Source organism: Sapajus apella, unplaced genomic scaffold (genome assembly GCF_009761245.1).
Source record: "Sapajus apella isolate SASKATOON/1434 unplaced genomic scaffold, GSC_monkey_1.0 scaffold37, whole genome shotgun sequence".
NCBI classification, from domain to species: Eukaryota; Metazoa; Chordata; class Mammalia; order Primates; family Cebidae; genus Sapajus; species Sapajus apella.
Window position 1 is genome coordinate 16165616 of NW_022436977.1, and position 27237 is coordinate 16192852.

The window sequence follows — 27237 nt, forward strand, 5'->3', positions numbered from 1 at the left end:
ACTTCTTAGACATACCTTACGAGTACATCATCCAGGCGTTGATGCTTTCCCTAGATTCCATTAGCCCACCTTCCTCAGTGAAGTCTTTGTTACCTCCTCATATAATTTGTAAAAATTGAGATACAAGCAGCAGAGGTTGCTTTGAAAAGCTTTTAGTTTTTGTTCCTGGAACGGTTCTTGGTCAAGGAATATCCTTTTGGGAACTCAGAATGAAAAAACGTGTTAGAAATAAGATAATAGTATATAATTTCCAGATGTTGAAGGAATGTTCTCAGAAATACATTTTCAGCACTTCAGTTTAGGAAGTTCAAGAAGTTAAATTCTGATTTCTGTTGTGTAGGTTGCTATTAAATAATGAATAGTTACAATTTTAAAAGTAAAGGAAGAGATCAGTTTTTTAATATTGATCGATAGGCAGACTGTCGCTCTGTCAACTGGGCTGGAGTACAGTGGCGCATTCATAGCTCACAGTAATCTCAAATTTCTAGGCTCAAGTGATCCTCCTGTCTCATCTTCTTGGGTAGCTAGGACTCCCGCTGTATTTGTCTTTTTTTTCTTTTTTTTGGTGGAGATGGGGATCTCTCTATGTTGCCCATGCTGGTCCCAAACTCCTGACCTCAGGTGATCTTCCAGCCCAGGAGCCCAGGAGTTTGGGATTATAGGTGTGAACCACTGTGGTCTGCCGGGATCAGCTTTTTTGTATTTTCTTTTTGAACTCTGAAGTAGAAATCATTTTTCATGTCATTGCTCTTCTGAAACTAAAATTTCACTTTGGTATAAGATACTACCCTTTTAAAGAAATTTACAACCCCTTGTATGATATTAGTATACCCCTGCTATTATTTTTTGACTGAGAAGATAAAGAATACAAATAGCAATTAAAAATGAATTCATTTATTAATCATAGTTGTGTTATTTGAAAGTGTGTATAATACGTTGGTTAGCCTGTTATGCTTTGCTGCAGATATTTCATGAAACCCTAATACTATTTCCTCATGGGAGCCATTTTGAAAATACACTTACATGTGTTTTGTAATAGATGTATATTTTATAATGTTTCATACATTGAATAGTTTTTTTTTTTTTTTTTTTTTAATCAGCAACAGCTTTTACAACAGCATATAAAAAGCAAAAGGCCCATGGTGAAAAATGTAGCTACTCAGAAAGAAACAAATGCAGCAGGTCCTGATAGTCGATCAAAAATTGTACTTCTGGTAGATGCTTCACAGCAAACTGGTAAGGCAAGGGTTCTTACATGTGCATCACTGATTTTTACCTGTTTTCATTCATTGACTTTATAATTGTGGTCTCTACCACTTGTCAGAATTGTAGACTTTCACCCTTTTATTTCTTCTGCCACTTTGTGATATTCTCTAGGAAGGATAAAGCAATCTGTGTCCTTAATGTTCTTTGAATTTGCTTGCTGGCCTTATGTACAATTTTAGGTGGGGTTTAAGGTGTCCTATTCCTTTTGTAATAATGGAGCAGTTCAGAAACCAGAGATGGAATTTTGCAGATACTATAGAAATTGGAGGAACTCGTTTAGGTTGAAATTAAAATTGCACTTATGCTTATAGCTAGATTAAAACCCATTATAAAATATCCTAATATCCTATACATTGTTGTAGAAAGAACTTAGCAAGTTTTCTATGCCATATTTTATTGTAGATATGAACGAAACTTTCGTATGTCATGTATATCCTGTTAAACAAGTACAAATTTTGAACTAGTCAAATACATTTTGTCAGAAATGTTTAGAGGACTATATAGGCATTAATAAAAAAGCTTTCAACTGGTGGTAGACAAGCATTAGTATTCTTACAATGTTCTAGCTATTTTTTATAGTTTATATTGTGAAATTTCACTTTGTATCCTTGATCTGAGTTTATTATCTGTAGAGTAGATGTTTATCTTCTCTCACCCATAGTCATTGACATTAGTAAAAAATCTTTGTTAATGGTTCAAGGCCAAGATCAGATCCATTCAAAGGCACAACTGACTTTTTAAAATCTCTGTACAGCCTCCATTCAAATGAGGTCCGAGTTAAAATGAATGAGATGACTTATACTTTTTAAATTCATGTTATACCTTTTCTTTCGGAGATCTGTTTATCCTTTTACAGTTGCTTAGATCCATTAGGAGCAGAGAAGGGATCTGAAAATCAGTTTTAAAAGTCTTGCTGATAGTACAGTCATTGTGTGGTTAAAGCATAAAGGCATGAAGCTTTGAGATTAACAGACTCTGACAAATACTTGGAGTGACTATGGAAAAGAATCACAATGTGATATACTACAAAGTTTTCTGGTGTGGTTTTCTTTAGTCATAGGGACCCATTTCTACGTGCTTTTAACCCCGGGAAGACTTTTCTTCTGAGAATAAACTGGCATCAAGCAGAGATTGAATTAAATTATTATAGTTTATTAGGAATGTCTTTCCATTTGTAACAGACTTTTACATTTGAACACAAGGTCATGATTTAATAAGAGTTTATAATAAGATGGCTGGATCTAATATAATATACAAAAGTTAATTGCATATCAATTCGCAATCCACAAACAAAATTTTACAAAAAGATGTTATTAACAATAACAGTAAAAAAGAGAGTTTCTGGAAATCTTAGAGAAGATGTATGGGACATACAGGCAAAAAATGGTAAGACTAGGCTGGGCGCGGTGGCTCATCCCTGTAACTCCAGCATTTTGGGAGGCCGAGATGGACAGATCACTTGAGGCCAGGAGTTTGAGACCGCCCTGGTTAATATGGTGAAACCCCATCTCTACTAAAAAACATAAAAATCAGCCTGGTGTGGTGGCACAGGCCTGCTGTCCAGCTAATTGGGAGGCTGAGGTAGGAGAATCACTGGAACCTGGGTGGCGGAGGTTGCAGTGAGTTAAAAAAAAAAAAAAGAAAATGTTAAGTCTTTATTATGGGACATTAAGAAAAACCTAAATATCATGTTCAAAGTGATTTTTGGGAAACTTGATAAACTAATTCTAAAATAAAGGAACAGTGGTCTCAGAAGACCCAAGACATCCATGGAAAAGAACTTTTCCTCTAGATATGGAAACTTATAAAGTCATCTTAATTCCTTTAGGTTTATTTTATCAATGTAGTATACAAAAGTTGGACAGAACAGAGAGCCCAGAAACAGACCATACATATGTATAAAACACATATATGGAAAAAGACAGAGATAGCATTACTAATTTATACCCCATGCATATCTATTTCAGATGGATTAAGGACTTAGGGAACCCAGTAGTAGAAGAAAATACAGGCAGATAACTTTATGACTGCAAGGAGGGAACTATTTCTAAAATTAAGAATTTCTATTTTTAAAAGTAAGTGAGGCCGGGCGCGGTGGCTCAAGCCTGTAATCCCAAGCACTTTGGGAGGCCGAGGCGGGTGGATCACGAGGTCAAGAGATCGAGACCATCCTGGTCAACATGGTGAAACCCCGTCTCTACTAAAAATACAAAAAATTAGCTGGGCATGGTGGTGCATGCCTGTAATCCCAGCTACTCAGGAGGCTAAGGCAGGATAATTGCCTGAACCCAGGAGGCGGAGGTTGCAGTGAGCCGAGATCGCGCCATTGCACTCCAGCCTGGGTAACAAGAGTGAAACTCCGTCTCAAAAAAAAAAAAAGTGAAAGAATAAGCCACAAGCTTGGAAAAGACTTTTACTGTGCATGTAACTGACAAAGGATTAGCATGAGATATATGAAGAATTAATACGAACCAATAAGAGAATGATCCCACCCTATCCTTGGGGTCCATGGAACACAGTGCTAGCAGGCTAAAGCAGTTTAATAGGACTATAGGAATTTTTCTTTGGACCCAGTCATCTCATTTCTATGAATGTATCCAGATGGAGCCTCCCCCTAGAAAGAGAGGGGGCTATTTGATTAGAGATACATATAGCAGCAGTGCAGCAAAAGTACTGAAGCTTTCATAGTGTCCAGTAGTGGCAGGTAACAGGTCCCTCTTAGACACCACTCTAAGCACAGGACACCACTCAGTGGATAATACGGAGCTATCTTATAATTATGAAGACTTGTCGTAACGTGACATCATATTAAGCAGAGCACAACTCAAAATTGTATTAGTGTTGTATAAAGATTATGAGTGGGCAGAAATGTGGAAAAAGGAAAACTTAAAACCTTAGTCTTCTTTGAACAAGTTGTTTCTTTTTTTTTTTAGGATGTCGCTGCAATTATAATTTGTGAAATAAAAAATAAATACAATTCAATAGAAAAATGGCAGAAGTCAGATAATTCAAAAGTAATATTAATAAAAATGTCACAGAAGGGAAAACACTTGTGGCTAAAAGCATCAAAAAGAGAATCAGCCTCATACAAATTAAAACCCACAAAGAGCATGAGCCACCTTTTTTTGTGGGGGGGACAGAGTCTCACTCTGTCACCTAGCCTGAAGTGCAATGGCATGACCTCGGTTCCCTTCAACCTCTGCCTCCAAGCTTAAGCAGTTCTCCTGCCTCAGCCTCCATTGCAGCTGGGATTATAGGCGTCTGCCCCCATGCCCGGCTAATTTTTTTTGTATTTTTAGTAGAGATGGGATTTCATCCTGTTGGCCAGGCTGTTCTCTAACTCCTGACCTCATGATCTACCCACCATGGCCTTCCAAAGTGCTGGGACTATAGGCATGAGCCACCATGCCAAGCTGAGCCACCTTTTTATACCCAACGGATTAGGTACAGTCTGGAAGATAATATAAAGTATTTAATGACTGTATGGATCATGGGGGTATATTTTACTGTTGGAGTATAACTATCTTTTAAGTACCTTTGAAAATGATTTGGCATTACATTGTAGGGTAGCTAGAAAACAATGGTTATTAAAAAAAAAAAAAAAAAAAGAAAATGATTTGGCATCAAGTCAAGTTGGATGTGTATGTCCCCTAAGTTCTGGCAATATTTACCTTAGAGAAACTTACATATGCACATAAGAATATTCGTGTGTCTGTATATCAATTTTTTTTTTTTTTTTTTTTTTTTTTTGGAGACGGAGTTTCGCTCTTGTTACCCAGGCTGGAGTGCAATGGCGCGATCTCGGCTCACCGCAACCTCCGCCTCCTGGGTTCAGGCAATTATCCTGCCTTAGCCTCCTGAGTAGCTGGGATTACAGGCACACACCACCATGTCCAGCTAATTTTTTGTATTTTCAGTAGAGACGGGGTTTCACCATGTTGACCAGGATGGTCTCGATCTCTTGACCTCGTGATCCACCCGCCTCGGCCTCCCAAAGTGCTGGGATTACAGGCTTGAGCCACCGCACCTGGCTGTATATCAATTTTAACAGCAATATTGTTCTTGGTAGCAAAACTCCAAAACAACCCAGGTGTCAAAGGATAAGTACATTGTGGCATATTCATGTAAAGGCATTTTAGATTCCAGTGGCATTAATGAGTTATAGGGACATGCACCAGAATCTCAAAACCAGTGTTGAAGTGTGGCATAGGTGAGAAGTCACATGGACAATGTGGTGTTTTAAAATAAAGATAAAAACTGAAAAATTATATGATTTAGGTTTTAGAAATATAGAAATCCATGACAAATCTATAAAGCAAAGTGAGGGAATGATACACACAGGATTCAGAATAGATGGTAAGCTCTGGTGTAAGAAAAGTTTGTAGTGGTGGAGGGGAACATACAATGACCTTCAAAAGATTCATGGTGTTCTCTTTCCTAAATGGTTGATGGTGGTTTTAGAATTAGTGATATATTTTATTCTCTTTTCATATTAAAAACATATAGTCTGGGCGCCATAGCTCATGCCTGTAATCCCAGCATTTTGGGAGGTCAAGTCGGATGGATCACTTGAGCCTAGAAGTTTGAGACCAGCCTGGGCAACATTGTGAATGAAACCCTGTCTCTACAACAAATAAGCCAGGCATGATGGTGGTGCCTGCCTGTAGTCCCAGCTACTTAGGAGGCTGAGGTAGAAGGATTTCTTGAGCCTGGAAGGCAAAGGTTGCAGTGAGCTGAGATTGTGCCACTATACTCCAGCCTGGGAAACAGACTGAGACTCTGACTCAAGGAAAACAGAAAACATATTATAAACAAACTTACCAGGAACATCTTACCTTTTAATGACCTTTTCAAAAAGTTGTCACCTGTTACTTCATTTATGGAGTTTGGTATCTGTTTTCTTACAACCTTAATGATACTTTAACAAGAATTTATCAATTTGTTCATCACAAAGAATTGTCGTACTTTCCTTGCCTTCGTAGATTTCCCATCAGATATCGCTAACAAGTCTCTCTCAGAGACCACTGCCACAATGCTCTGGAAGTCCAAGAGCAGGAGAAGAAGAGCATCCCACCCTGCTGCTGAATCTTCTAGTGAGCAGGGGGCTAGTGAAGCTGACATTGACAGTGACAGTGGTTACTGCAGTCCCAAACACAGCAACAACCAGCCTGCAGCAGGGGCTTTGAGAAATCCTGATTCTGGGACCATGAATGTATGTGACATCGTCTTGATTTTTTTATTGGTCATTGATGTCAGCATTATATTTGCATCCTCTGCTAAAGCTTAAGTATTGGTTTTCATTAACAGTTCCTATAGTAATAGGATAGTTACAAATGTATTTTGTATTTTATTATTAATAAAAAATATGCATTGATGAAGTATTATAACATTCTAATATGCATGCTTCACACTAGGCTAAATTACAAAACATTTAGCAAAGTACATAATGTTGGTTTTTAAGTAGAGTATAATTGTCTTTTTGTTTCTTTTTTTAGCATGTGGAATCATCTGTGTGTGCAGGTACTTATTTTCTACATTGTGTTTTTGCTGTACTTTCTACTTTGTCCATATCAGTTTTCTTTTTAAGTATGAGGGTTGCTGATACTGCAAAAAAAAAAAAAAAAAAAAAAAAAAAAAAACTTGGAAATCTTGCAGAGATTCAGGTATTTTGGAAGTACAGTTTTGCTCATCAGCTTGAGAAAATGCCAGCGGGAGATATTCTGTAAGAGGACACTTGTATTACTAAGAACTGTAGTACTACTTCAAAGTTTTTAGGGCCAGGCACGGTGGCACACACCTGTAATCTTACCACTTTGAGAGGACAAGGCCTGTGGATCACCTTAGGTTAGGAGTTCGAGACCAGCCTGGCCAACATGATGAAACACTGTCTCTACTAAAAATACAAAAAATTAGCCAGATGAGGTGGCGGGTGCCTGTAATCCCTGCTACTTGGGAGGCAGAGGCCGGAAAATTACTTGAACCTGGGAGGCAGAGGTTGCAGTGAGCCGAGATCATGGTATTGCACTCCAGCCTAGTCAATAAGAGTGAAACCCCATCTCAGGCCGGACGCAGTGGCTCACGCCTGTAATCCCTGCACTTTGGGAGGCCGAGGCGGGTGGATCACGAGGTCAAGAGATCGAGACCATCCTGGTCAACATGGTGAAACCCCGTCTCTACTGAAAATACAAAAATTCAGCTGGGCATGGTGGCGTGTGCCTGTAATCCCAGCTACTCAGGAGGCTGAGGCAGGATAATTGCCTGAACCCAGGAGGCGGAGGTTTCGGTGAGCCGAGATCGCGCCATTGCACTCCAGCCTGGGTAACAAGAGCGAAACCCCGTCTCAAAAAACAAAAAAAAAAAAAAAAGAGTGAAACCCCGTCTCAAAAAAAATAAAAAGTTTATAGAAAAATTTTCAGTATTACATTTCTAGTGCTGAATTTCAGTATATGAAGTCAGGGCAATTTAGGTCGTGTTCTTTTATAAGTAAATTATAATTTAAAATTTCATTTTTTATAGGTGGTGTAAATTGGTCCAATGTAACTTGCCAGGCAACTCAGAAAAAACCTTGGATGGAAAAAAATCAGACATTTTCTAGAGGTGGAAGGCAAACTGAACAAAGAAATAATTCACAGGTAATTCAAATTAGGTTGGAAAAAATTGATTAGGTATGAGATGAGTCATTTCAGACTTTAATTTAGAGTGGTGCTGTGGAGATGATATTGAGTGATCTGAAAGTGAACTATCATGATATTTGTAACTTTAAAATGGCTTAGCTAATAAAATTACTTAATAAAACAAAATGGCAAAGTGTTGAGTGGGTATATATGGTATCATTTTTATACATTTCTGTATATTTAAATATTTTATAATGTTAAAAAAGGATCCCCTTTAATCCTGTTTCATTTGCCATGTTTTTTTTTCCCCACATAAAAATTTGAAAGCATTTTGTGCTTTAAATACTGATTTTTTGATCTTAAGGATTGCAACCTTGTCCGTGTGCCTTTACTTGACTGTAAATACCCTTTTGTGCTAATGGCGAGGCCATAGTAATGGCTTACCATAATGTAGTCAGGCAGGGCAGTTTCCTGAAGGCCCAGAGGAACAAAGTGTAACTGCAGTGTAGTGGAGCGGGCTGTGCACTGTCATGAACCACCAGTTACTGCATTTTTGTGCTTTGGTTGACTGTAAAATCAGGGAGTTGTTTAATGGTCATTATTTTTCCTTTTCATTTTTTAGATAACTTGCTCCTATTTAACTTTATTCACAGATGAACATATCCATATAGTCATATGATAGTTTTAATTTTAATTTTTAATTCCTTAAGGAATTAAAACTATCATATGACTATATGGATATGTTCATCTGTGAATAAAGTTAAATAGGAGCAAGTTACTAATGGGTTAAATATACCAACTGTTTGCCTGTTCCTTTGCCTCCCTGGAATGAAATCCAGGTTGAGAACATCTCCAATCCCAAATCCAAAATGCTGTAAAATCTGAAACTTTTTTAAGTTGACACATAATAACTGTATATACTTATAAGGTATAGTGTGATATATTGATATATGTATACAACATGTAATAATAAAATCAGGGTAATTAACATATCCATCATCTCATAGATGATTTCTTTTTTTTTGGGGAACATTCAGAATCTTGTCCCCTACTTGAAAATATACAGTAAATCATTGTTAGCTGTAGTCACCCTACCAGTGCTATAGAACACTAGAATTAATTCCTGTGTAGCTGTAATTTTATATTCGTTGACCAACCTCTTCCTATCCCCACACCTCAACCCTTCCCAGCCTCTGGTAACCACTATTTTGCTCTCTGCTTCTGTAAGATCAGCTTTTTTAGCTTCCACATGTGAGTGACAGCATGTGTTATTTATCTTTCTGTGCCTTGCTTATTTCACTTAACGTATTGTCCTCTAGGCTCATCCTTGTTGCTGTGAATGACAGGATTTTGTTCTTTTTCATGGATGAATAGTATTCCATTGTGTATATATACCACATTTTCTTCATCCATTCATCTCCTGATGGCCTCTTAGGTTGAATTATGATTGGCTATTGTGAATAGTGCTGCAGTAAACAAGAGAGGCAGTTATCGCTTTGACGTACTGATGGCCTTTCCTTTGGATCCAGTAATGGAATTGCTGAATCATATGGTAGTTCTTTTTTTAGTTTTTTGAGGAAACTTTATATTATTTTCTATAGTGGTTATGCTAATTTGCATTCCCAATATCATTGTGTATATGAGTTCCTTTTTCTCTGCATCCTCACCAGCATACCAGCATTTATATTGTCTTTTTGAGAATAGGCATTCTGAGATGAAAAAATACCTCATTATGGTTTTGATATGCATTTCCCTGATGATTAGTGATGTTGAGCATTTTTTCATATATATCTTCTTTTGAGAAATGACTATTCAGGTCATTTGCCCATTTTTTAATTGAAAAATATGAAACTTTTTTAGTGCCATGAAAGCACAAGTAGAAAATTCTACACCTAAGTACTTAACACAACTTTGTTTCATACACACAATTATTTAAAATATTATATGAAATTACCTTCAGGCTATGTGTATAGGTGTATATGAAACACAAGTGAATTTCGTGTTAATATTGGATCCCATCCCCAAGATACCTCAGTATGTATATGTAGATAATCCAGAATCTGGAAAAATCTGAAATTCAAGACACTTCTGGTCCCAAGCATTTCAGATAAGGAATAACTCAACCTGTACATTAGGTGTACCTTAACATTAATTAGGCTGTCAAGAAAACAAAATAATTCCTTCTTCCCTGTGGTTATTGCAAAAATAAATCATTTGTGACAACCTAGTGAGGCAGTCTAGGTTTATTTGATTAAAAACAAAAGAGCTAAAAGAGGAATCATTTGTATAGATTAGATAAATAAAATCTACATAATATATACCTATGGGCTGAAATTTTCGGCTGAGACTGTAATTGCTTGCCCTACCCATGTTTACAGTTACAATACTATTGTTTTTGGTATCAGTAGCTCACTAGAGAGGAAATAATACTGAGATGAAAAACATTTTATCTCCTTCTTAAAACTGATGAGGAATGTTAAAAGAACCAAAAAGAAAACTTTGCAAATATATATGGCTCCAAAGAACTGGAGCCAGATATTTGACCATGTATTTGCTTTCTTCTTCTGTTGCTTTGTTATCCTTGTACTTTACTTAAGTGTGTTTGTTTGATTTTTGAGATGCAGAATCTTTTTAAGTCAAAATGTTTTCCCTGTTTGCAATTTCTGATTGTTTTTAGGCTCTAAACATCTTTTAGAAATCAAATATTGACCTGCATGTTCTGCCACCTTTTATAGTATAGTATTTCAGGACATTTTTATCTGAGATTTATTTTGATCCATGGTAAAACAAAATGAAGTGGATTTTCAAAGTAGTTAACCAGTTGTCCTAACATTCTTTCCCTGGTTTGTGTTTCCATTTTAGTGATTTGCCAATTCCTTTTTTTGTTTTTCTTTTGAGACATAGTCTTGCTCTTATTGCTCAGGCTGGAGTGCAATGGTGCGATCTCAGCTCACTGTAGCCTCCACCTCCTGGGTTCAAGCCATTCTTCTACCTCAGTCTCCCGAGTAGCTGGGATTACAGGGGCCCGCCACCACGCCTGGCTAATTTTTATATTTTTAGTAGAAATGGGGTTTCACTACATTGGCCAGGCTGGTCTCCAGCCCTTGACCTTGTGATCCACCCACCTTGGCCACTCAAAGTGCTGGGATTACAGGTGTGAACCACCATGCCCGGCCTGCTGATTTCTTATGTGCTATTTTTGAGCTATTTGTTTTTTTCAGTTTATGAGATTTTTGTACCTGCACCATGCTGTTTAATTACAGGAGTTTTAAACATCGTTAGCAGTGTTTTAACATTGGGTAACATAGATCATTTCTTTAGTCTGGTATAAGTCTAATTCTAAATGATGGAAAGAATCTTAAAAACTTGAAATCTTTTAAAATGGCTTCTTTTATGGAATAGATTGTAAAGTAAAAGAAATAAAAAGATCATATACAATGAAAAAGTCTCATTTCACTCCTGCTTCTCCTTGCCATCTCCACTCCTCCTATACTTCTCCCACTTTGAGTAATTTCTTGTAGTCTTCCAGAGTTTTTTCACTTCATTATAAGTAAATATAAGTACATATCTTATTTTTGTTTTTTCTTCACATAAAAGAGCATATCTACTCTGTTCTCTGCCCTGCTTTGTTCACTTGAGACATTTTCATAATTTCCTTATTATTACATAAAGGGCTTCCTCCCTTTTTCCTTTTAGACAACTCTTAATATTGTGTGGATATACCCTTGTTGATTTCTGTAGTCTTATCAATGGACACTTGGGTTGTTTGTAAACTGTTGCTATTGTAGACATACTGCGTGTCATTTAGAAATGTGTGTGTATAGAATCAGTTTCTAGATGAGGGACTGCTGAATTAGAAGGAAAATTCATCTGTTGTTTTGGTAAATATCATCAGATTGTATCAGTGTGCCTCCTCAACAAAAATGTGGAAAGTGCCTAGTTTCATACGGCTTCAGAGATAGTGTGTGTTCAGGATTTTGGGCGTGTGCCAATTAGGTAAGAATTATGTCTTAATGTAGATGATCATTTTTTCATGTATTTAAGGACCATTTGTATTTATTTCATTTCCTGCGAACTTACCTGGTTATATCCTTTGCTCATTTTTTGAATCTTGATCTATTTCTTTCTGTTTTGGGGTACATTTTAAAATCAGTTTGATGAAGCTTTAATCAAATTCCTGAAGTTTCTTGGAGTCTTTAATATGTAATACAAGTTGTAAATATTTTGCTAGGTTTTCCTTTTTATTTTTTACTTTGCTCATTATTATCATGACTATTGCCATGCATAGTTTGTTTGTAAAATAACATTAAGAAGTTTATATTTATAAATTGACTTTATTGATCTTTTTTTTTTTTTTTTGATGGCTTCTAAAGGGTTTTAAATCATGATTGGAAAAGTTTTGCCCCTACTCCAAGGCTGTAAAGGCATTTGCTTGTTTTTTCCTCTAGTGTGTTCATGGCCTTGTTTTTTCACATTTAAATCTTTATTCCAGTTGGAGTTTTTCTTGGTATGGTGTGAGAAATGGGTCCTACTTTGTGATTTCGAAGTGACTTTTTAAAATCTTCCAACACCGTTTGTTGAAAAGTTTCTCTCTTCTTCACTGACTTGAAATAATTACCTTTATCACCTATTCAATTCCCACATAAATTGGAATCCATTTCTGGACTTTCTATTCTGTTCAATTGGTAATTAAATTAATCTGTAAAGTTAGAGACAATCGATTAACTACCTTTATGATGTGTCATCTTTCTATGCAAAAACAGCATGTCTTCCTATTTTTGAATCTTTTTGTTTGTTTTGAGACAGTCTTTCTCTGTCACCCAGGCTGGAATGCAGTGGTGCAATCTCCGCTCAATGTGAGCTCCACCTCCTGGGCCAGATGTGGCGGCATGCATCCATAGTCCTAGCTACTTGAAAGGCTGAGGTGGGAGGAGCACTTGAGCCCAGGAGTTCGAGGTTACAGTGAGCTGTGATGGTGCCATTGCACTCCAGCATGGGCAACAGAGTGAGACCCTGTCTCAGTTAAACAGTCAGTAAATAAATAAATAAATGGAAGGGTTGTAAAGTTTTCCTTAAATAAGTTTGTAGATATTCTTAGTGGTGATTCCTAATGTTTTTCCTGTTTATTCTTGTAAATGGGGTATGAAAACTTTAACATTTTTAAATTAATTTTGTGCTAGTCATTTAAAAATGTTAATATATATTCAAAGCTGTAGCTTCTGATTTGTTTTGTTCAGTATGCCCTCTGTCAACAAAACTCTTTCTTAGAAGAGCTGAAAAAAGTATTTAGATGTCATGAGGTTATTGATTCATTCATCAAGTTACTGGAATACTTAAATATTTGATTCACATGAACTTTGTTGGGACCATTAGTTTGGGGGTTTTAAATCAGTCCTGGTGCTTTATGTCTCCAAGTGTAAGAATCAAGTTGCATTTGTTTTTAAGGTAAATTGTTTTAGTGTTTGTAACACTATTAATACATGTATACTAACTCTGGTTTACAATAGCAAGTGTGGGAATTCAGGTGGTTCCAGGTCTTTCTGTGCGTATGTTTGGTTTCAGAATCCAAGACCTGTGTATTAGCACCTTCTCTCCAGGTCTGCTTCCATTGCTGTTTATTATTAGAATTTTGGAGTAGCTGTTACTTAAGATTATAATTTTCATATCTTTTAAGTGTTCTGGTTAAGAGAGGCATTTACTGTTAGCTGCATTTGGTACTTACGAGAGGTAACTTGAAATGTCTTAAGAGTCTTAGAATGCTTAATGTTTTGTTTTTTTTTTACCCGTATGACGATTGAACATTTTGCCAATTTGTTAATGGGATTGTTAGGTCTGCTTGGGCTGCTGTAAAATAATGCCATAGACTTGGTGATTCATAAACAACAGAAGTTTATTTCTCACAGTTCCGGAGGGTGGGAAGTCCAAGGCCCTGGCAAATTCAGTGTCTGATGAGGGCCTGCATCTGGGTTAATATGTGGCTGTCTTCTAGCTTTGTCCTTATGTGATAGAAGAGGTGAAGGAGCTCTCATAAAGGAACCCCAGAGAGCTCCTTTACTGCTTCCACCACATAATCCCATTTATGATGGCTTTGCCCTCATAACCTAATCACCTCCCAAAGGCTACACTTTAAAATACCATCTCATGGGCGGAGGGAGTGTTAGGATTTTAGTATATGAATTCTGGGAGACACAAACATTTAGTCCCTAACATACAACAATATTAATTTATGTGATTGAATGAAAAGTTTATTCTTTAAATCTTGGAAACAATATTTGTATTAGTTTTTCCTAATTTTTTTATCTATGTTAAAAAAATAAACAAGTATCAGAAGACTTAGAACAGTTAAAAAGTAGCTGGGCATGGTGACTCATGCCTGTAATTCCAGCACTTTGGGAGGCAAGGCAGGAGGATCCCTTGAAACCAGGTGTTCTAGACCAGCCTGGACAATATAGGCAGACCCTGCCTCTACAGATAATAAAAAAATTAGCTGGGTGTGGCGGTGCATGCCTGTGGTCCTAGCTATTTGGGAGGCTGAGGTGAAAGAATTACTTGTGCCTGGGATGTTGAGGCTGCAATGAGCCTTGATCACACTGCTGCACTCCAGCCTGGGTGACAGAGTGAGATCCTAACTCAAAAAGTAATGTATAAGGCCAGGCACGTGACTCATACCTTAATCTCAGTGCTGTGAGAGGCCAAGGTGGGAAGACTGCTTGAAGTCAGCAGTTTGAGACCAATATAGCAAGACCCCTGTCTCTACAAAAATACAAATAAAACAATTAGCTGGGTGTGGTGGCATATGCTTATAGTCCCAGCTACTTGGGAAGCTGAGGCAAGATAATCATTCGAGCCCAGGTGTTAAGGCTGTAGTGAGCTGTGATCGAGCCACTGCACTCCAGCGTGGGCAACAGAGCAAGATGCCATCTCTAAAATAAATAAATAAGTAAGTAATATGCAATTTCCCCAGTGATAAAATCTTGCAAAACTATATTGCAATATCACACCCAGATATTGGCCTTGGTACAGTCAAGAAACAGAACAGATCCATCACCACAAGGACCTTTGTGTTGCCTTTCATAGCCACACCAACTGCTCCTTATTCCCGAGAATCTACTGATCTATTTTCCCTTTCTAATTTTGTTGTTTCAATAATTTTGTATGCCTTCATACATTCCTTTTGGGATTGGCCTTTTTCACTTCCATGGTTCTCTTGTTGTTGAGTTTATCAATACTATAGTTTATTCCTTTTTGTGATTGACTACAGACTTCTAAACTATGATCTGGATTTGCCACAGTTAGTTTAACTCTTCATCCACTGAGAGCATCCAGTTTGTTTTCTGTTTTTGCTTTTGTGAATAAAGCTGCTAATAAATACTCATTTAGAGGAGAAAAAAGTAATGCACAATAATTGTTTTATTTTCCTATTTTTCTTGTAAGTACCTTATTTGTCAGAAACTTGATCTTTAAAATAAATGATGCACTTGGTGAAAATCTATTGAATTGTACACTTGTGTGTACTTTTCTGCAAGTATGTTATATACTTGAGTGAAACATTTACTTTAAAATAATTAGATTTTCTTTTCCCCTCTGGGGTTTACTTAGGTTGGATTCAGATGCCGAGGACACAGTACTTCCTCAGAAAGAAGACAGAATTTGCAAAAGAGACCAGATAATAAGCATTTAAACTCTAGTCAATCCCATAGAAGCGATCCAAATTCTGAGTCTTTATATTTTGAGGTATTTTTTTCAAACTGTATTTGTAAGCTGTTATAGGAAATGTTCCCATTAAGAAGTTAATTTGTTACATTATGAACATCTTGAGTACTTTTTTATGTCTTAACATGTGATTCTAGTATTAAATTATAAATTACTCAGAAGTATTAACTCATTTTTGTCTTGGTTATATATATTTGATCTAACATTAATTTTACTAATGTTAATTTTTATAAAGGTTTGTCCTGTGCGTGGATCATTTTGAGTAATGTATAGAGGTAGAACTTGATTTCATGTGGACTTTATTTAGTATGGAGCTTTTCACTTTATTTTTATTGTTATTCAATCCATTTGAAAGGCTTTTCAGATTTAAGTAGTTCAATCTAGTTAACTTGTGCTGCCAGCCAGGAGAGTTTTAGAAAAGGAGGAAAAACGTTTTACTTTCTCTGATAGACAGTTTATATCCTAATTGCACTGTTTTGATTGTTTATTCATCTAACAGATTCCTTTTTTTTTTTTTTTTGAGATGGAGTTTCACTCTTATTGCCCAGCCTGGAGTGCAATGGCACGATCCCAGCTGACCGCAACCTCCACCTCCCAGGTTCAAGTGATTCTCCTGTCTCAGCCTCCCAAGTAGCTGGGACTACAGGCATGTGCCACTATGCCTGGCTAATTTTGCATTGTTAGCAGAGATGGGGTTTCTTCATGTTGGTCAGGCTTGTCTTGAACTCCCGACCTCAGGTGATCCGCCCACCTCGGCCTCCCAAAGTGCTGGGATTACAGGCATGAGCCACCACTCCTGGCCCATCTAACAGATTCTTATTGGTGGTTTAGTATATGTGTGCAGTAAGGTGCTCTGAATGATACATTAAGGTGAATAGACCTGCTATCCTTGGGAAAATTGCTGTGTAGTAGGGGAATGTAGGCATATATACACCTAATACTTAGTTGAATATGGTTAGAGTTGAAAGCAGAGACAGGTCACTTTGGGTTTCTGGGTAGCTAGCATTTGGAATGAATTTAAAGAACAAGTAGAATTTGGTTGTATCAAGATGTTTGTCACCACACGTCTCTGGCAACTCATTTGAGTAACTCATTTTGGTTGGGTCATAAATTCTATTAAATGAGTTAATAGATGGAGATTAAACTGGAAAACTTGCTTGAGGTCAGAGGATGGAAATCAACAATATGTTAGATAAGTTTAGTAATTGAGTCAAAGGACTTGAGAGTATATCTCAATTATTCTGTCAACAATAGTTTCAACATATCCAGATCTGTCAATTGTATTACCTGTACTCAGCTGTACAATTGGTTCTATACTTACATTTAAATATATTAGATATAATTTTCAGTATAAAGGATATTAAGAAATTAATTTTAGTGGAAAATTTTTTTAACCTTACTGACAATTGTGTGGAGTAATGCAGAACAAGGAATATAATGAAGTTTACATGAAGCTGACGCTTTCAAATTACCTGGATGTGATAAAATCCAATTTGAATTTCTTTTCAATTACCCATCTGAAGGTAGAATTATTAATAAAAATGAAATAGTAGATGCAGAAATCCAAAAGATGGACATGTGTGGATACACCCCCAGCCTTGAATAATTATGTTTTAGCATGTGAAAAATGAAATTTCCTTTTTTTTTTTGAGATTTCCTCTGTAAGACCAACTTTGAATATTTCAGTAGTAGAGTACAAGAAATAACTTCCTCATTTTTCAGTACTTTTAAGCATTATAAAAAGGTTTTTCTTAGGAGTTTGCCTTGAACTCTTTTTACTTAAAATGTGAACTATTTCAGGATGAAGATGGGTTTCAAGAACCAAATGAGAATGGAACTGCTAAGGATGAGAATATTCAACAAAAACTTTCTTCTAAAGTAGTAAGTAACTCTTTTTAAAAAGATAAGTAAAATATAACATCCTTTGAACAATGGCTATGTTGGAAGGAAATCTTAAAGATAAGTGTAAAGCACATGGAGCACCGAGTGTGCAGGAGACAGTGTTTAGTACCTATCTTTAATTCCAGCATAGCCTGAACAGAGATAATTCTCTGTGAAATCCACAGTTCTATTATTAAAATACCATTAATTAAATGATATCATCAAACAACATACAGTCTGTAATGAAATTTTCCCAGCTGTTGCAAAATTTTACTTTGGAGGTATTTTGTTTTATTGCGGTCAAGGATCCAGGCAACCGTCCCCCATTGCATTAGGCGGTTTCGTCCCTTTAGTATTTCCCAGTCCAAAATGGTCCTACTGTCAAATCCTGTTCTTTATGACATTGAATTCTTTGAAGAGTCTAGCCTACTTATACTGCATAACATCCCACATTCTGGATCGTTCTTCCTTATTATTGACTTTTATGGGTTCACTAACAAATTTTTTTTTCTGGCTATCATAGTTGGATGATTTACCTGAAAACTCACCAATCAATATAGTTCAAACTCCAATTCCCATTACCACCTCAGTTCCTAAACGTGCAAAAAGTCAGAAGAAGAAAGCTTTAGCAGCAGCCCTTGCCACAGCTCAAGAATATTCAGAAATAAGTATGGAGCAAAAAAAATTACAGGTATCTATTCACTTTTATGAACAAATGTGATTGTTTATTTGCTAGGTTTGATGGGATAGGAGTGATAAGTATAGTCATCTTAAAGTGCCACACTTTCATACTCTAACAAAATTAATTTTTTAATATTTACTTGTAGGAAGCTTTATCAAAAGCAGCTGGAAAAAAGAATAAAACACCTGTGCAGCTAGATCTGGGGGACATGTTAGCTGCTCTGGAAAAACAACAGCAAGCAATGAAAGCACGGCAAATTACTAATACCAGGCCTCTGTCATATACAGGTGATATCATTAGACTGAGCAATTTGCTGTTTGGTAATATATGTTAGATGCTGTTAATCAAAATTTGTAAAGGGGGGTGTGTGTGTGATTTTAAATCAGCTGCTCTGGAAAAACAACAGCAAGCAATGAAAGCACGGCAAATTACCAATACCAGGCCTCTGTCATATACAGGTAATATCATTAGACTGAGCAATTTGCTGTTTAGTAATATATGTTAGATGCTGTTAATCAAAATTTGTAAAGGGGTGGGTGTGTGTGTGTGATTTTAAATCAGCTTAAACCCCAAGCTTTGAAATTGTCCATGCTCCTTTTCTTTCCACCTCTAGTCCTTTAACATATCCTGTCTATCCTGCCTGCAAAACAGATCCATAATCTACTCGCCAGATTTCCTGCCACCACAGTAGCCTCCATTATTGTATAATACTACACTGATTAACCTCCTAACTACTATCTGCTTTTCCCTCCCCACAACCCCTAGTCTGTGTTATAAGGAGTGATCTTTTTAAAATATAAGCTGGATTATATCACTCTACTGCTCAAAATCCTCTAGTACCTCTTCATTTCACTTGGCATAAAGCCAGAATCCTAACCAAAGCCATATTTTAGCTGACCCTGTTACCTTTTTGCCTTCATCACCATTCTCTCCTAACCCACTCTGCTCTAGCCACATTAGCAGTCCTCAGACACACCCAGCATGATCCTAGCTTAGTATCTGTGGGCTTGCTGTACTCTTTTCCTGGGATGCTCTTCATCCAGGTATTAGCATAGTTTGTTTCCCTCAGGTTCTTTAGATCTCTGCATAAATGTCGGTTGGTATGCATTTTGACTCACCCAAATTTTTTTCTTTTTCAAAGACTAAAATAAAAAAATCATATGTAGTCTGGCTCTCTTAACCATTATCTAGTTTAAAACTCAGTTGCAGACAAGGGTTTTGTTGATCAGATTTTGTGTGTGTGTTTGTATGTGTGGGAATGAAAATGACCTGGCTTTCTACTGAAACAGTAATTTCTATTTTAACAAACCTTGTCAGATTTAGAGCTCAGTTGCTCTGTGTTCCCTCATTTCTTTTCATAGTCTTTTTTTAGAGGGTGAGGAATAGAACAAAGGAACAGGAAAGGTATCAGTGTACAGCACCAGCACTGATGCTGAGAGGCAGAATTGAATTTTGTGTCTCCTTTGTGAAGGAATTATTATTAGAAAGAAAAATTATAATGTATAATTTTAACCTGTGTGCAAAATGTTTAAAGCTATCTAGTTACCAGTCTGCTGTCAACTTTTGCTTTGATTAACTATTGGTCAGATAGTACTGAATGTATACAAAGCCTTAGAGTTGTACGTTGTTGAGATGGGGATAGTGGCAGTAATCTCTCACTTAAGAGTTAAAAATAGGGAATAAAACTGAGAGTTAGCAGTAATTTGGAGGAAGTATGGCCTAGTAGCTAAAAGCAGGGGCTCTGGAATCAAGTTGCCTTGGTTTGAATCCTGTTATTCCATGTATTTCATTGGCAAGTTATGTAACCTTCCTGTGCTTTTATTTCCTCACATTAATATGAGGGTACCTACTTCATGATTGTCTTGAGGATTAGATGAGATATGTAAAGTGCTTAGAGTATTTGGGTTATAATCACTCAACAAATAATATTATGGAGAAGAGATTGTTAACTGGTGATACTTCATATGGCTTCTTACAACTTTAGCAACAGTTAATATACAGGGGTGTGTGTGTGTGTGTGTGTGTAAACAGTATATATATATATATAAATAGTATATATGTTATATATACATTTATACATGTTAACAGTATATGTATGCATATATAAATGTATATAGCAGTTGCTAAATGTTAATATAAATACTATAAATTACATATTTATATACTGTTTTATATATAATGATGTATCTTTATATATATATATACACACACACACACACACACACACACACACACCCCACCCCCATATATACACATGTTCAAGAAAAGGATGAGACTGATCATGATGAAAAGGATTGTAGAGAAATGGTGAAACCTGGAAACAGGTCAGTGATGACTCCAAACTCTGTCTTGGTTGAATGTGGTGTTGATAAGGGCTGCAATGTTACTATACAAGATAAGGATTACAGAAGAATTTTGTTAGGAAGAGCAGATACTGCCTGTTGTATTTTAAATGCAAGGGAGTTTCTGGTGGTTCCTATTTAGCATATAGTTATAAATGTGTAGTTTATGTTACAAGTCAGTGAGTTTCAAATACAGATGATTGTGGAAGCTGTGGATATCAGATTTTTGGGGGAAAGAAAAATTAGGAAAAATGTGTTCACAGACAAAGCCTTGGTGGACTGCTCAGATTTAAAGGATAAGAGAAAGAAGTACCAGAAACATAGATTTGAGAAAGAATACGAAAAATAAAAGAGTGTAATGTTACAGAAGGCAAGGATAGAATTTTGAGGAAAAGGATGTAGTTCTTGGTACCAAATGCTGAAGAAAACTAAAGAGAGAATTATATTTGACAATTGCAAGATTATGTGTGACCTTGACAATAAGTTTCAAGAGAGGGTTGGACAGAGGTCAAATTGTAATGATTTGAAAAGTGATAATGAGAGAATGACTGTTTAGAAGTTTAATAAGGAAGAAAAGGGGAATGATGGCACCTTAGGTTGAAGGGAAGTCAGTCAAGGGAAGGGTTTAGTTGTTTGCCTTTTTTTTGGAGACAGGGTCTCACTCTATTGCCCAGGCTGGAGTGCAGTGGCCCAATCTCAGCACACTACAACCTCCACCTCTCGGGTTCAAGCAATTCTCCTGCATCAGCTTCCTAAATAGCTAGGATTACAGGCACTTGCCACCATGCCTGGATAAATTTTGTATTTTTAGTAGAGATGGGGTTTTTACCATGTTGGTCAGGCTGGTCTCGAACTCCTGACCTTGTGATCTAGCCTGCCTCGGCCTCCCAAAGTGCTGGGATTACAGGCGTGAGCCACCACACCCAGCCTTTTTTTTTTTTTTTTTTTTTTTTTTTTAGTTAGAAGATTTTAAGAAAAAAGTCAGGGATCAGGTAGGAACTTGAAAGATGCAAGGATCCTTGGACAGGAGTAAGGATATCTGCCACCTCCTTTCAGGTGGGGTGTAATTTTATACTGGATAGCATCTCTCAGGGAAGTGGCAGGCTAGCTCTGAGAGTGAGAGGATTGAGATTGGGGGTTTGGGAATAGTGAAGGATTGGAGGAAGGCAGTGGAGACTGAGGATATCAACCAGACATAAAAGACTTAATGGTACTGAGTGCAGCTGAGTGGGTAAAATCATCATTCTTTACTGACCAACTGAAATAAAGAGAGAAGTGATAGATATCTTATGTAAGGGTGAATAGCAGATTCAGTAGGATTAAGAAGGGGTGCAGCATTGTGACGTTTCAAAGGTAGAGTGGTTCTGACTGAAGACCAGTTGCGAGGAATTGCTGTGTTTGAAGGTTGTACAGTAAAATAGAACTAATTATTTATTTATCCCTATAATGGACCTCTAAATTGGTTAATTGCATTGGCTTAGTCTTCTTTATCTTATGGAAGATCCATCGAAAAAATGGATAAAAGCTGTATCTGAGGGGTACTGCATAGCCATGTGTAGTACTTCTACTGTTATGATGTCTGTTTTTTACCATGGGAGGAAGATGTTCTTGTTTTTTGTAGTTGTCATGGGAAATTTTGAAAGTATGTGGGATTGGCCCTAATAGTGAAACTAATGTTCCTATTTGTTTTTAGTGGTTACTGCAGCTTCTTTTCACACTAAAGACTCCACTAACAGAAAACCTTTAACCAAAAGTCAGCCCTGTTTGACAACCTTTAATTCTGTGGACATTGCTTCCTCTAAAGCAAAGAAAGGAAAAGAGAAGGAAATTGCAAAACTAAAACGACCCACAGCACTTAAAAAGGTAAACCAAAATCTGGTGGGATATTTATTTTATAGGATGAATAAGGATTTTAATCTGTTTTGTAAAAGTGGTTGTGTCTTAGTTAACAGATTGTTGTGAGAAGTATTCATGTGCATGAATCTTGATAACGAGTGAATTTGAAGCTCAGGATATAATCATTGTCATGGCTGTCTTTCCATGTAGAGCAGGGCCCTGGAAAATGAATTCGTTCAAAAGGTTAAAAAAAAGAAAAAACAGTTAAATATTTAGTATCCCAAAATGTTAGACTCCAGAAATCAGAAGCCGTGGATTTCAGTACTAACTTCAGTGCTTGCTACATATATCGTTTTAGGCAACCTTTTTACTCTTACCTTTCTCATCTATAAATTGGAGATCATTTGTGATTTAACTCAGTATTGTTAATTAAGAGGCTCAAAATGAGATAATTCATGTCCAAATAATTGAAAACTGTAAACTGTCAATCAAATGTAAACTGTATGACTTGGGTTTCAAACTTTTTAATTTACCCAGTTTTTTTTTTTTTTTTTTTTTTTTTTTGAAACTGTGGTTTGTCACCCAGAATTTAAAGAATCAGATATGGTTTGATAGCTGTGTATTCTGTAATGCAATTGTGTCCCTTTATTTTGTATGAGGTACTTCCTTCACTTTATAGTGTCTGAAATTACATTTGCATTTTTGCCAGGCAGCTAAACTTCTCGTGTTCACGTTTAAATGAACTACTGTACCTGTGTTATAATGTATATTGTCATCGTTTGTACACAGTTGAAGAATCATAAGTAATTTAAGACTGGTATAATGCCTTTAGGTTATTTTAAAAGAAAGAGAGGAAAAGAAGGGGCGCTTAACTGTGGACCACAATCTTTTGGGATCCGAGGAACCAACAGAAATGCACTTACATTTCATTGATGATTTGCCACAGGAAATTGTTTCCCAGGAAGGTAAGGAGGTCCCCCTTTCTCTTCCTCTCATGAATTGGTCTGAAATATTTTAATAGATATGTAAGCTGTTACTAGTTATGCTCCTGAGTGGAAGATGTGCTATGTAAATCTTTTTTTAGAGTAGTTTCTTTTAAAAATGCTTTTGTAGGGAGATGGTTAAAGAGAAGGGAACAGGTATTATATACTAGGTCTATGATGTTTTTGAGGCTTAAATCCTGAATTTGAAATGAACCCTCAAAATTAAGATCTCACCAATGTATAAGATCTCTGGAAAGGACACAAGCATTTTCATTTTGTCTTCTTTTATGTCCAGAACACAGTTGGCTATCTTTCTTTCTAGGACTATTTTTCATTGAGTAATTTTTGTTGATTTTCTTGCTTTCATGGAATTAATACATATGCCACAATGAATGGAATTGCAAACCAGAATCTAGCTGGTCAATAAGATTCAGTGTCATACAGTAAGTAGCAACACATAAATTCCAGTTGGTAACTCAGCAAAACCACAGGTATCTACTAATATTTATACCACCATAGAAGAAAGATTTTTCTGTTAGTATATCTTTATTGCCCAACTTTTTGCAACACATTTAAATCTGGTTTACACATAGATTAAGCAGCAATGTTTCGTTGTTTTTAGAAAAATGAGTTTACTTCTAAGGATTGTTCACTGGGGACATAGTTGTTTGGGATTCTCTTCTTTTCTCAGTTTAATGATCCCCCATGTTTTTAGGTATAGCCATCCATCCATTCATTCAGCAAATGTTTACTGAATGCTACTACATATAGTTTAGTAGCTAGAGTGGCAGCAAGGACGTTGGGGAATGTTACTAAAGATAGATAGTAGGCACGTCCTGCTGTTGAAGACCTTGCAGTCCAGTAGGAAGGTAAGAAGATACATGTGGGCTGGGCACAGAGGCTCACACCTGTAGGCCTAACACTTTGGGAATCCAAGATGGGCAGATCACTGAGCTCAGGAGTTCGTGACTAGCCTGGGCAACAAGGCAAAACCCTGTCTCTACAAAAAAATACAAAAATTAGCTAGGCATGGTGGCTCACACCTATAGTCCAAGCCACTTGGGGGACTAAAGTGGGAAGATTGGTTGAGCCCAGGAGGTCAAGGCTGCAGTGAGCTGAGGTCGTGAGACCCTGTATTTAAAAAAAAAAAAAATACATATGTGACTTTGCTAATTAATGGACTAGATATACAAATATGAACTCATTTCCTGAGTTTAGCTGTTTAGGAAAGAAGCAGTAACAAAATGAAGGAGACAATAGAGTCAAGAAATGGCATCTTATAATCTTGCTCCCTGAACACAGAAGCAATGACCAAATAAGAGAGAAAGTGGGGTGGTGCCTGGAGAATCAGAAGTGGTGTGGAGAGGGTGAGGTAGAATTTGTCATTGCCACCAATAATGGGAAGTTTTAGATTGTTTTAAAAAAAAAAGATCTCTCAGTAATAGGTGGAAAAATAGAAATGAAGAAATGGGTAATACGATTTGGAAAGAGGCGTCAATTTTTTTTTTTTTTTTTTTGAGACAGAGTCTCTGTTGCCCAGGCTGAAGTGCAGTGGCACGATCTCGGTCTTCTGTAACCTCCCCTTCTCGGGTTCAAACGGTTCTCCTGCCTCAGCCTCTCGAGTAGCTGGAACTACAGGCATGTGCCACCATTCACAGCTAATTTTTTTTGTATTTTTAGTAGAGATGGGGTTTCAACATGTTGGCCAGGCTGGTCTGGAACCCTGGACCTCAAGTGGTCTTCTGCCTTGGCCTCCCAAAGTGCTGGGATTACGAGCATGAGCCACCACGCCTGGTCTAGAAGGTGCAGCTTTTTGTTCTTTAATTTAAATTCTCTAGGAATACATGTTTAGATAATGTGTATTCTTCCTCATTTCTGTGGAGAATTCTGGGCTATGCTTGACTTTTGAGAGAGAGAGAGAGAGTTTTTTGTTTTTTTTTTTAAAGAGCTGGAAGTCTCGCAGTGTTTCTCAGGCTAACCTCAAACTCTTGGGTTCAAGTGATTCTCTTGCCCCACCCTCCCTAGTAGCTGGGACCACAGGCATACACCTGGGTAAGAGTATACTTCAACAGACAATAGGAGAATTTCATTTCTGTAGTGTATGGAACATGTTTATTTGTGATAAGAAAAATGCCACAAAGGAAGACCAGATAGAAAAATGCCCACCTTATTAGCTTCTGGAAAATTTGGAAAAGGCCCGAAAGACAACGGCCATTCTAAATTGTGTTGATCAGTGTGGAGCTTTTCAGGATTTGAAGTTTCTAAATTTTTTCCCTTCACTCTGCGTCTCCACAGATACTGGACTGAGCATGCCCAGTGATACTTCGCTCTCTCCAGCAAGCCAGAACTCTCCATACTGTATGACACCTGTGTCACAAGGCTCTCCTGCTAGTTCTGGAATAGGCAGTCCAATGGCATCTTCAACAATAACCAAAATCCACAGCAAAAGATTTAGAGAGTAAGTTTTATACTCATTAATGAGGTTGAATAGTTTAAGGATCTTGATTATAGTTCTGAATTTAGTATTGTCATTGTTACTCAGTCATGCAGATAAAACACCAGAGATCTTTACCCTTTTTCAGATTTTGTTTAACAGCTGGGTTTATTATTATGTAAAGCCTTGCCTTCTGTCAGCTTTCAGTATTCACGTGAGAGTGATTTGACAGTAAGTGTATTCTCTTTATATTGGATAGTATTTCTATTCTAGAAATCTAGACTCTTAGCTTCTTATATATTAAATGTTGTACTATGCGTTTGCCTCCTCCAAATGCTTTTGCTTTCTTGTTTATATTATTGGCCCTTCAAAAGATGACTCTAACCAATTAATAACAGGTATCTAAGACCGTAATATATGAAATGAGCCTTTTACATAATGCTAGTTGTACAGGTAATTCTCAGTTCTCAAATTGAGATAACTGAGGGATTACAGAATATGATACCCCATCTGTGAATTGCTATTAACAGTTATTGCTGTGAGGGATTTTAAGATTTTAACATTTATGTTGATGAATTAATTTCATTTTTGATATTTAAAAATGAAATATGAAAGAATCCCAGGGTGAAAGTATAATCTATGTAAGTCCAAATTACATTGGTTTATTCTGTTCCCTTTCCTTATACTATTGTTTTTGGCAAATTACTTCTTGCCTAGCTTTGGAAAGTTGAGTTAATTGAATGTCAAATCACAGATGTGGATCAAATGAAACACTTGGGGGATAAAATGTTTCATATGTAGGACATGAACAGTTTGAAGGAAAAAAGAATGAAAAATATTGCATTTTGGGATGTTCTAGTCTTTGCATTTTTCAATTTTGCATACTTTGACAGTTAAACATTCCTTAATGTCCCCATTTTTTTTTCTTTAAAGAATCCTCAACCTCCTAAGGCATATTTCCCCATTTTTATATTCTGAAGTAGTGTTGTACTTATTTAAGCATTTTCCACAGAAACACAAAAAATTCCCCTGATAAACTTTTTGCCCCTATATAATTTGAAAGTAGAAATTTGCTTGCCTTTGTTATTCATAGATAAGAAATGACACCAATTCTCCCTATTAAGTGCCTGCTTATGGTGGACATGAGGGATGATTACTAGAAAAGATGGAAAGAGTATATATGAGAAGTATATACTTAGATGACATTTTTTGAGACAGAGTTTCGCTCTTGTTGCCCAGGTTGGAGTGCGGTGGTGTGATCTCAGCTTACTGCAACCTCTGCCTCCTAGGTCCAAGTGACTCTCCTTCCTCAGCCTCCTGAGTAGCTGGGATTATAAGCATGTACTACCACACCTGGCTGATTTTGTATTTTTAGTAGAGACAGGGTTTCTCCATATGGGTCAGGCTGGTCTTTAATTCCCGACCTCAGGTGATCTGTCTGCCTCAGCCTCCCAAAGTGCTCGGATTACAGATATGAGCCACCATG

At 36.8% G+C, this 27237-nt stretch overlaps 1 protein-coding gene across 2 annotated transcripts in view; it reads left to right on the forward strand.

Annotated features, from left to right (window-relative positions):
* SECISBP2L (SECIS binding protein 2 like) overlaps nt 1-27237 on the forward strand; it is a 56515-nt gene that overhangs the window by 11006 nt on the left and 18272 nt on the right. The window contains exons 4-14 of one of the 2 annotated variants that reach the window (XM_032297504.1): nt 1101-1236; nt 6249-6478; nt 6762-6786; nt 7783-7898; nt 15480-15614; nt 17394-17474; nt 17998-18165; nt 18302-18443; nt 22192-22361; nt 23167-23299; nt 25613-25775. In XM_032297504.1, the coding sequence (XP_032153395.1) occupies nt 1101-1236; nt 6249-6478; nt 6762-6786; nt 7783-7898; nt 15480-15614; nt 17394-17474; nt 17998-18165; nt 18302-18443; nt 22192-22361; nt 23167-23299; nt 25613-25775 (1499 nt within the window). The remainder of the gene's footprint in view (nt 1-1100; nt 1237-6248; nt 6479-6761; nt 6787-7782; nt 7899-15479; nt 15615-17393; nt 17475-17997; nt 18166-18301; nt 18444-22191; nt 22362-23166; nt 23300-25612; nt 25776-27237) is intronic. The other variant, XM_032297505.1, reaches the window with a different exon arrangement.